Source organism: Panthera uncia, chromosome D4 (assembly GCF_023721935.1).
Source record: "Panthera uncia isolate 11264 chromosome D4, Puncia_PCG_1.0, whole genome shotgun sequence".
Classification (NCBI taxonomy): domain Eukaryota; kingdom Metazoa; phylum Chordata; class Mammalia; order Carnivora; family Felidae; genus Panthera; species Panthera uncia.
Genome location: NC_064807.1, coordinates 91,189,961 through 91,200,929, shown reverse-complemented (window position 1 = coordinate 91,200,929; position 10,969 = coordinate 91,189,961). Strand labels below are relative to the sequence as shown.

Sequence of the window (10,969 nt, the reverse complement as noted above, 5' to 3'; positions counted from 1 at the left end):
CATGCGCCGAGGCGCGCCCCGAGACAGCCGGGGGCCCGCGCCGCAGCCGCCGCCGCCCGCGCTGAGCCCCGGCGCGGCCCGCGGCCCGCGCCCGGAGGCAGCATGAGCCAGGCCGAGCTGTCCACCTGCTCGGCGCCGCAGACGCAGCGCATCTTCCAGGAGGCCGTGCGCAAGGGCAACACGCAGGAGCTGCAGTCGCTGCTGCAGAACATGACCAACTGCGAGTTCAACGTGAACTCGTTCGGGCCTGAGGGCCAGACGGCGCTGCACCAGTCGGTCATCGACGGCAACCTGGAGCTCGTGAAGCTGCTGGTCAAGTTCGGCGCCGACATCCGCCTGGCCAACCGCGACGGCTGGAGCGCGCTGCACATCGCCGCGTTCGGCGGCCACCAGGACATCGTGCTCTATCTCATCACCAAGGCCAAGTACGCGGGCAGCGGCCGGTGATGCCCGCCCGGACCCGGACGCGGGCCTCGAGCGTGTCGTCTGCTGTACCTTCCCGCCAACTACCTCGGTGCGCACCGGGCCCCCGGGCCCCGCGGCCACAACGAGTCTGGCGCGCGCGTCCGCGCCCACGGGGGCAGCGCGGCGCCCGCTGCCAGGGGTCGACGCCCCCGCGCGGCCGCCCGGACCCGGGCCGAGGGCTTCCCACGGCCCCCGCCCTCCGCCTCGCGGGGGGGGGGGGGGGGGAGGTGGGGGCGGGGCGCGGGCTGCAGCCCCTTTGAAATTTGAGTCTCGCTACCAGCAAGTTTGGAGTCCCGAGACACCGGATCCTCCGGTCAAAATGTTTTCTCCCGAAGGTGGAAGGCGGGCGGCGGGGACGCCGGGCTCGGGGCGCTCCGCCGCCCGCAGGACCCGCGGCCGAAGCCCGCAGTCGCCCAGGGGCCACGGCGGGGCGTTTCCGGCCCGGACGCGCGACGGTGGAGACGCTCCGCTGTTCTTAGGGTTCTAAACTATTTATCATGTGTGTGTATATTTGTGGGTGAAGTTTGTGCGCCTGAATTTTTTTGTTTGGAAAATATTGTGCGTGGTCAATGTGGTTATAGGGGGGAAGATACATTTTTTTTTTTCTTAGTCTTAAAACTAAAAACTTGAGTCTGTCATTTCTTGGTTGCACTGAAAACACCGCCCAGCCTGATGGTTTTCCCGTGCAGGTCCCTCTCCCTGCTTCTCACTCTCTCCCCTCCTCCTCCCCCCCCCCCGTGCCCCCTCTCCTCCCCCTCCTGACACACAGGCACACAATTTTGGGAAGCCCCGGGGCTCCCTCTCCCCTCTCCCGTGAGAGAGGCCACCATCCCCCGAACCTGCTGGCTTTGCGAAGTTTCCTCGGGAGCACGGGTGCTCGGGTGTGGCGGTGATGGGGGCGGGAGGGGTCCTACCTTTTCTAGTGAGTTCTATTATAGTTAGTAGGTCGCACACTTTTTTAAAAAAGTAAATGGATTTGCCACATTTGAATGTCATAACATTTATGACAGAATATAAAATATTAACATATTTTAAGCCAAGTTTTAGGTGTATGTTTTGAATCTTGGTTATAAACCCAATTTTAAAGGGCGTTGTATCCAGCGTTGTGAAGGCAACAGTGTACCCATATTTATATTTTTATAAAATACCTATAAGACTGTGAATCTCTTGTGCTAATTGCTGAGTAAGTTGAAGGACTGTTTGGCCCCTTCTTCAGTCTCCCGGAGCTTCAAGGACCCGATTCGAATCCAAAAACCCTGTCATGGGGGGAGGGGCCGCGCGGGGACCTGGGCTGGAGGCGGTGCTTCCGCGTCACTTTCGGTCCCGAAAGGCGCCCTTCCTGGTCTCCGAGGTTCCTATTTTCTATGCAACCCCACACCCCTTGTTGTTTTGATCCTGGGAAATAAAAGGGAGGCTGAATTATTCAAATTTAAATGAGGCTTCCCCAGGGTAGAAGTGCCGCTGACCCTCCGTGCAGAAATGGGGAGCGCTTGAGGACACAGGTGGGTGGAGGCCCTTTGCGCGCGGCCGGTCACACTCGGGCGTCATCTGGGGCTTTTTATAAAACCTTGTGTGAGCAGAATATATTGATAATGTCAGTGAAACAAGCAGACATTGAAACTGAGGCACAGATTACTCCAAAAGGAGTTTTTCTGTATATTTTTTCTAGATGCAAATACCTTTTTAATTATGTTAATTAATGTTAAGACTTTCTAGGCTTATATGGAAGCTGTGTGTGGGTCCTGGTATGATCACTTCTAACTGGATAAAGTCTGCAGCACATTCCTGAGTGTACGATATAGACTTGTAGCCCAGCATGAAAAATTTATGAATAAATTTTTCATTGATTTTTTTTATTAAAAAAAAAAGTTTGTTGGTTTTTCTTAGTCTTGGCACCCAGGAGGAGGGTCAGGCTGCAACCTGCTAGTTGTGGGTGCCATCTACACAAAGCTTGGCTTGTTTTCACCTAAACACAGCCTGGTGAACTGGTCGGCCTCAAACCGGGACTTAGGAGGTGCCAGGGGTGGACCCACTTCCGCCCCCCGGGGGGGGGGGGGGGGGGGGGGGAACCTAGGCCACCCTGAGTGCATCCAGAACCAGCCCTCAAACCTTCTCCTCTGCTCCCTGGCAAAGCAGCCGAGGCCTTTTGCATGGAAAGTTCTCGAAGCTCTTCCCAACCCCTAGCCAGCCCGACGTGCCACGGGTCCCGGGAAGGACCAGGCCCCACTCCTGCCCACCACCACCTTCTTTTGCTGTGGGCTCATGCTGGACCGCCTGCTGCGCAGAACGGGTATTTTTTGTAATTTGCGGGAACACCATAGTTGCTGTCTCCTGACAAGTAAAAGGCCAGTTTCTCCTCTCCGTCCCCTGGTGGCATCTGGGAGCTGAGCTGGGGAAGCCCCTGGAGCCGGCCGGTCCTCGAAGAGCACAGACCCCAAGTTGGACTTAGTGTCAGCCAGCGTCCCTGTGTGCGTGAGGAGAGCTCAGAGCAGGGTGTCTGCTGCTGGGACCCACTAGAGGAGCAGAGACTCTTGGCACATACCCGAGCTGCCCTCGGGGTCCTGGGGCCTTACGGGAAAGGAGGGGGGGGACACCAGAGCAAGAGGAGCCTGCCAGGAGAAGGGGGAGCCGGCAGCTTAAGACTTCCAAGGTGACAGCTTTTTCTCGGAGCTTCCGGACCCCTCTACAGCAGCCCAAGGGCTCGGGCTTCCCCGCCCCACAGACACACTGCCCTGTCCAAACTGGACGCTTTGGGGGCTGCGCCTTCCATGTTCCTACTTTGCACACCCTGCCCTGCTGGACCCTTGAGGGTTTTCCGAGCTCGTTTTTCTGTTGATTAAATCGGCCTTTACCTTCCCCTCAGCCAAGAGACCGGGGCCGGCTCTACCCTGGGACACACGCAGAGGTGAGTGGAATACTTGTTGCCAGTGAGCTCCCAGGGGAGGCGGTGTCCACTGGGCTGGCGAGCACGCGGGGCTGCGGACGCCAGCTGAGGCTGCCAGGCCTCGAAAGGGAGAGTTGCCACAAGAGCCCGGGCTTCGGTTGGGGTGTCTGGACCGTGAAGCCAGGCCCTGGGCACTCCCTGGGTGGCATGTGGGACAGTATCTCCATTCCCCACGGCAGAGGGAGGAAGCTGGCTGAGAACTAGCAAGTGACGCTTGTTCCTGGCCTAGGCTGCTGGGGAGGGGTCTGCTTCCCAGTGAGCCGCTGTCCCTGCAATCCCCTTAAAGCCCCACAGCGGAGAGGCCCGTCGGCCGCCGGTGGAGCGTGGGCACCGGGGCACTTCCCAGGCACCCGCCGGCGGCTGTCTGCGGCTCCCTTAAGTCCTCCCTTGGAGAGACACCTTTGAGAAAGGCTTTGCGCTGCTCACAGGAATGGTCTCTCCAGCAAGGACAAAAAAGGAGGCCAGGCCCTGCTCAGCACCACAACTCTGGGGGAGGCCTGCTGGGGTTCGGCTGCCTCTTTCCTTAGGTGCCCGCCGCCCCACTGCCTGGACCCTGGCTGTTGGCGAGGGCTCTCATGGGCATTTCATGGCCCTTTCGCTGGGCAGAGCCCTAGGAAGCAGACCCCGAACTACAGTTCTCCTTCCGCTGTCCGAGGTCAGAGCTGTGAACAAACCAGCAAACCGAGCAGTGCCAGCTGGTTCTCCAGGACCTCCGTGCTCAGGAACTGGCGGTAACTGCTGTGGGTGGGCCAGTGGTGTCACCTGGGAGTCCCCCTCCGCCCCCAATGGGCCTTCAGGGGTGGAAGCATCCTCTCAAGTGTCTTTGTGGCCAGGATGGGAAAGAAGTCAGAGCTGACCTCTCCGCCTGGCCTCCAGGATTCTGCAGGTATGCACGTGGAGACCAAGCGAGGGGCCCAGCCAGGACCACCCAGGACACCCAAGGTGGAGGAGTCGGGGGGCAGGGCCTGCCCTACTCTCCCAGCCAGGAGTGATGGCGGCTCCAGTCCAACTGTCTGTCTCCCTGACCTGCCCCCAGCCAGACACAGGAAGTGTTTACTGTTGGAATGGATGCCAGAGACAGACCAGGAAATGCAGGAAAATGGTCAGCCAGAAAGAGTGAAGTCTAAAGTCAACAGGCGTGGGAGCCAGGACAGAGCCTGCCAGAGGAGGGAGGGCAGGATCTGGAGGCCAGATCAAGGGCCAAGGGCCAGGGAGGGGGGTTAGGAGAAGGAGAAGGGGCTGCCCTCGGTGTCCCCCAAACGTCTCCCAGCTCAGCAAAGGGTGGCACACGAGGGGTATGACACACGGGCCTGGCAGCTGGCTTGGCCAAGTGCCTCCCAACGCCTCACAGGAGCCTGCCTAGAAGAGGCCGGTGTCCACCTGGAAGCTGTTGGAAGAGCAGGGGTGCCAGGCACAGGGGGCAGCTGGGGAACAAAGCCTGAGGCCAGGGTGTGAGGGCGTGGAGGACAGGGGGCCCTGGGAGGTCTGGGAACCTCCCAGACAGTTCCTCCAGAGGCCTCCTCCTGGGGCTTGGGGTCTCTGGAGGCCGCCCTCCCCCACCTCCCCCTGCACGCTCCGCCTCTGGGGCCTAGGTTCCCCGCCCCCCTTCAACACTCCCTCCCCTCCGTCGGGCTCATTCTTCTGCTTGGCTGTATGTCGGGCCGTCCCTCTGCGCGTCTGTCTGTCTTTCTTCTCTTGTCCCCTCCGAAGCTGTGGCCCCCATTCATTCTCAAGGCCTCTGCCCTTTCCTCCGAGCGGGTCCCCGCTCGGCGAGCAGCTGCTATGCTAATGAGGGCGGAGGGAGGTGGGGGACCGGCGGGCAGGGGGAGGCTGGGGGGCCAGGGAGGTGGGGGGCGGGGGGGCAGCAGAAGCTCAAGAGAGAGGCGCCAGTGGGGGAGTCCCGCTGGATGGCGCAGCTGGGGGGCGGGCTGGGGGGGGCGGGCTTGGGTGGGGGAAACCAGCGTGGGGAGACTGGGGGCTCGGCAGAGAGCGGGGGAGGGAATGCGATGGACGGTGGGGGCCCTGGCTGGGGGAGGGGGTGGGCACTCACAAAGGCCGGGGTAGGGTGGGGGCACGGGGGCTGCCCCACCACCCCCAACTCAAAGCCCACCCTGGGCACCCACTCTCCAGGCGCGGGATGTACGGGGTAGAGACCAGCTGTCATCTCTTTTCTGGGGTCACGGCCTAGGACCGTTCGGAGGTCGTCTCCCCCCCCCCCCACCCCCCCACCCCGCGCCTGGCACCACGTCCCGAAGGCACTGCTGCGCACGGGGACTGCAGTGCGCTTCCCACTGGAAGGGATCTGGCACTCACTCCCCGCCCCCCCCCCCAGGAATGGATGGTTGGACACAGAGAGGGGTACGGGGTAGCCCCCCACAGGCGGTGCGTGAGGATCCCGGGTCTCGTTGAGACTGGGGAAGGGGCGGAGAGGGAGACGGGGACCCTGACCACCGTCCACCCTGAGTCCGAGAGGCTACGAGGGGTGGGAGGACCCCGCGAGCCTGGCTCTTGGCGCCCGGTGCGCCCCTGCCGGTTCTCGACCGCGTCCCCCGCCTCGGGCGAGAACCCACGAGTGGGGACGGCGGGCAGGGTCCCCGGTAACTCTCGCGGGGCGCGTCCCGCGCGGTAGCTGTCCCAGGGCGGGCTCGGCACCAGCGGGGGCGCCGGCCCAGGGCCGCGCGACGCGGGCTGTGCTGCCGCCCTGAGGCCGCGGCGGGCACTACGCCCACGAGCCTGGGGGTCCCAGCGTCCGAGGGAGACACGAAGCCCGCCGGCCTTTCGCCGCGCGCACGCACGCCTTCCCCGCCTGCTGAGAACACCCTGGAGCCCACCCCGGGTCTGAGGATGGGTCAGGTGCGTTGACCCCATAGCGGCCGCTGGCTGCTGCAGTCCCGGGAAGGAGACAGGGCCCGGGGAAGGGAGCCCGTTGCGGTCCTCATCAAGCGCTTGCCAGTGGTGTCCCGTCCTCCCACTTGGCCGAATAGGGAAGACAGGACATTCCAGGGCGCTGGGGCCACAAAGAAAGGATGGTCCACAGGACCCAGTATCTGTGGAAGCCCTGTGGCTACCACGTCACACTTCAGGACCCGCAGGCCACATCTCTCAGAACCAACAGGACCAGGCATGGAGGTGGGGTGAGGCGGGTACCAGATCACCGCACGGAGCCTGGAGCCTCAGCAGAGGGGGCTGGGAAGTGGGCAAGGCTCTGGTGGTCGGGTAGAGGCTGGCACTGGCAGTTGCAGACTCTTCCTGCTGTCTCCCCTCCCCACCCCGCCCCACAGGAAGCGGTTAAGCTGAGCACGTGAAAGGAAAGAATTTCTCTGCTGAAACTCTCGCCCGCTCAGCGCTGGAGCCTGGAGACCAGGTTTACACCTGGTACGGCCCCCCCAGTGCATACAACCCACCTCTGCAGGTCTGTGGGCCTCCTCACTGGTACCCCGTGGACAAGAACCCCTAAGGGAACCAAGCCCAAAACGTCCCATAAGCTTTCCAAGAAGATACAAAATTCAAAACAGCAGTGGTGTAAACAATACGATGCATTTCTCAAAGGAGAAGTCAGGGTAGGCGGTCCCCGGCTGGTCTGCGCTGTTAGAGGCCAGGCTCCCCGGATATTGTTCTGCTGTGCGGCGTATCGTTCACGTGACTCAAATGGCGGCCCAGCAAGTCTACTTTCCAGCCGACACACTGGAAGAACTGGAATTCGGATCCTCTCTTCAGACACACTTCCTACGAGTTGCTCCGGCCACGTCTGCTCACGTCTCATTGGCTAGAACCTAGTCACATGACCAGTCTCGCTGCAAGGGAGACTGGGAAATGTAGTTTCTATTCGGCGCTGTCGCCCAGGTTAAGATGGGGTCTTAGAGGAAGAAAGGCTGCTAATTTGGAGGAGGGGAGGGGAGGTAGCAGTCCGTGCCTGCCTTGGAGACGTCGGCACCCAAGTTGTCAGGCAGGATTGTCTGTGCTTTCTGCCCTGCCGTGTTCTAACCGTCTGCAAACACACTCAACAGTCTAGGTTTGGAAGTCTGCTTTCGAACCGTCCTAAGAATTAAAATACCCACCAATGGACCGAGCAGAAAGAACAGAGGGGCCCTCCTGAGCGCGGGAGAAACCAGCCTCGTGCTGCGCTGGGACTTCCGCCCCCGGGAGAAAGAGGACAGGCGCGAGGCTGGCCTCCTGCCGCAGTGTGTGCGCGGATCTGGGCCTGTTTTCCGCGGCAAGCAGCACACGCCGGAGCAGGTGGGCGATCCGAGGCCGTGCAGCCATCAGGAAGTTAAACTACTTTCTGCTCTCAAGGCTCAGGAAGGGCCCCGGGAAGCCTCTGCTCCCCGCAGCCCAGAGCGAACAGAAATGTATGTAGATGTAACTTAGCCCTTTGCCCCCCCCCCCCCCCCCCCCGCACGTCCTTCTTCCGGGTTCTCTTCGCCTCAACCCCCCTCCCCCTTATCTTGGAGGAAAGTAATAAGTAACCCAGCACTTTGAATTCTCAAGGCCATGTTGTTAATAAAATACTCCTTCTCAAGGCTTCCTCTGATGTCTTTGGGTGGTTGGCTTCTTTTCATTTTATTTGAAGCTGAAAGAAAATCGTTAGGTTTATCATTTATATTCCTAAAAATCAACTTTATTGTGGTATAATTTACACACAATAAAATACAGCCATTTACAGTGCGGTAAGTGCCGATCAACGTTCATCACCACATAACTAATGCCATAATCAAAATATACAGTATTTCCATCACCCCCAAAAAGTTTTGCCATGCCCCCCACTCCGTGTCAATTCCTCCCCAGCTCTAGCTCCAGATTCGTGCTGACCTGATTTCTCTCACCACGGATTAGTTGTGCCCGTTCTAGAATCGTATAGAAAAGGATTCGTGCAGGATGTACTTTTTTGGTGTTGCTTCTGACATTTGGCATAATGCTTTTGAAACTCAGCATGTTTCAATAATGGGTGTCGGTCTTTTTTTTCTGTGTGTGTGTGTGTGTGTGTGTGTGTGTGTGTTTCCACTAGAAAACTCTGGCTGGTAACACACCCAACACAGGATAGTTCTCAACGGTAATTTTTCGTCGACAGAATGACTGTCCTCAATAAAAGGTGCTGGCATCACAAGGACACCGCAGAAAACCCTGAGGAGGGTGGGCACAGGCCCACCCCAGCACATCCCCCCCCCCCCCCCGCCCCGGACCCAGCATTGCCAGTGTCCGTGGCAGTTTGTCTCCTCCTCCTCCCGGACATGGAGCCCTAAGAACTGAAAATCCAACCCCAGAGTGTCCACAGAGCCAGCGTCACCCAGGACAATGTGCGTCTCAATGCACTGAAGAGTGTGGGCTTGAGACCCAGGGCTCTTCCTTTGCCAGAGATAAGAGTAAGCTGTGTACTCACTTCACAGGTCCCGATATGTGAACTGCCAGTCATGGGGTACAGTCGGCATACAAAAATCAATTGCATTTCTGTATCCTATCCATTAATATTTAGAAAATGAAACTTTAAAAATATCGTTACCGGGTGGGGGGGCACCTGGGTGGCTCAGTCGGTTGAGCGTCCTCCTTCGGCTCAGGTCATGATCTCACGGTCCGTGGGTTCGAGCCCCGCGTGGGGCTCCGTGCTGACAGCTCGGAGCCCGGAGCCTGCCTCGGATTCTGTGTCTCCCTCTCTCTGCCCCTCCCCCACTCGCACTCTGTTCTCTCTCTCTCTCAAACATAAATAAACATCAACAAAAATAAAAATTCAAACAAATACTATCAGGAAAATAAAAATGTAATCCACGCATTGGGAAAAAACCCTACAGTGTACACACCCAGGAAACAGCTCCCACCCGGGTCGTATAAAGAACTTCTGCCGCTTACAAACCAGGCAAGCCCCCAAGGTTTAAAAGGGGCAAAGCCAGGGGCGCCTGGGTGGCTCAGTCAGTTGAGCTTCCGACTTCGGCTCAGGTCACGATCTCGCGTGATCTCGCGTGATCTCGAGTGAGTTCGAGCCCCGCGTCGGGCTCTGGGCTGATGGCTCGGAGCCCGGAGCCTGCTTCCGATCCTGTGTCTCCCTCTCTCTCTCTGCCCCTCCCCCATTCATGCTCTGTCTCTCTCTGTCTCAAACATTTAAAAAAATTTTTTAATGGGCAAAGCCAGACCAGGGCTCCACCTTGTAGTTGGCAGGGAAACGTGAACTGAAACAGCAAAAAGCACTACGAGCAGCTGGATTGGCTGGAAGTGAAAGCCTGACAACACCCAGTGTCGGCGAGTGTCTGGGCCAACTGGCCGCCGTCTACACTGCCTGTGTAATGGTGTAAAAAAGGCACGGCCACCGTGAACACCAGCCTGGCAGTTCCTCACAGAGGTAAATACGTACCTACCCTCTGACCCAAGAGAAATAAAAACACATGTACGCAAATACCTACAAGAATATCCAAAGAAGCTGCCCTCTTCAGCCAAACACCGCAAACCATCCAAATGTCCATCACCCAGTTTTTAAACGGTAGGACACTCATGTGACGGGATGCTGCTCCACAATAAGAAAGAACAAACCATTGGTACTTGCAACAGTGTAGACGGACTCCCAAACCAGTAGCTCAGGGGCACCTGGGTGGCTCACTTGGTGAAGTGGTTACGCCTCTTGATCTCGCTCAGGTCTTGATTTCAGGGTTGTGAGTTCAAGAGCCGAGTTGGTCTCCGTGCTGGGTGCGGAACTTACCTTAAAACAACAACAACAACAACAAAAGTAGCTCAACACAGGAAGCCGGACATAAAGAGCAAACTTTATAAAATTCCATGTCCGCAAAGTTCCGTAATGGTTAATACTGACCTATGGTGGAAAGTGGCTCCTCCGGAGTGGGACAGACTCAAGGATCTTTCAGAGAATGTTCTCTATCTTGACAAGGGTGTGGGTCCCACAGACGTACAAGCCTGTCACAGCTCCTAGACCTGCGGGCGCACTGAAGACCTGAGGGCTTGCTATATGCTAATTACACCTCAGTTTCAATAAAAACAACGAAGGATGTGCAGCCATATAATACAGTGCTGTTACTCCATAAGAGTCTTGAAAAAGTATTTAAACCTATGAGAAAATAACGGTCATCACATGTTTAAGTAACAATAGCAAGTCATGATATGCATTCATGAGTATATGTCTGTTTTTACACTAGAAAATATACACCAAAAATCTTTTAACTATCATAGTATCACATCATATAAATGACTCAGAAAGAAATCTAAGAAAAATGTGTAATCTCTCGACGTGCAAAACTATAAATCATTGCTGAGAGGTATTTTAAACACTAAGCTCCTACTGAGGAAGACATATGTATTCAGCGGGATGCTAATCAAAACCTCCCCAGTGCAGGGGCGCTGGGGGGCTCAGTCGGCTAAGCACCCGACTCTTGATTTTGGCTCAGGTCACGATCTCCTTGTTCTCGAGTTCGAGCCCCACATCGAACTCTGCGCTGACAGCGCAGAGCCTGCTTGGGATTCTGTCTTCCTCTCTCTCTGCCCCTCCCCTGCTTGCTCTCTCTCTCTCAAAAATAAATAAATAAACATTAAAAAAAAAAAAAAAAAACCTCCACAGTTTGGGGA

General features: G+C 57.6%; 1 protein-coding gene across 1 annotated transcript; it reads left to right on the top strand.

Moving 5' to 3' along the window:
• The first annotated feature begins 45 nt into the window (after positions 1 to 45).
• Positions 46 to 1,546, top strand: NRARP (NOTCH regulated ankyrin repeat protein). The gene has a single exon (XM_049632451.1). The coding sequence runs from the start codon at positions 103 to 105 to the stop codon at positions 445 to 447; it is 345 nt and encodes a 114-aa protein (XP_049488408.1). The 5' UTR covers positions 46 to 102; the 3' UTR covers positions 448 to 1,546.
• Positions 1,547 to 10,969: the final 9,423 nt, after the last annotated feature.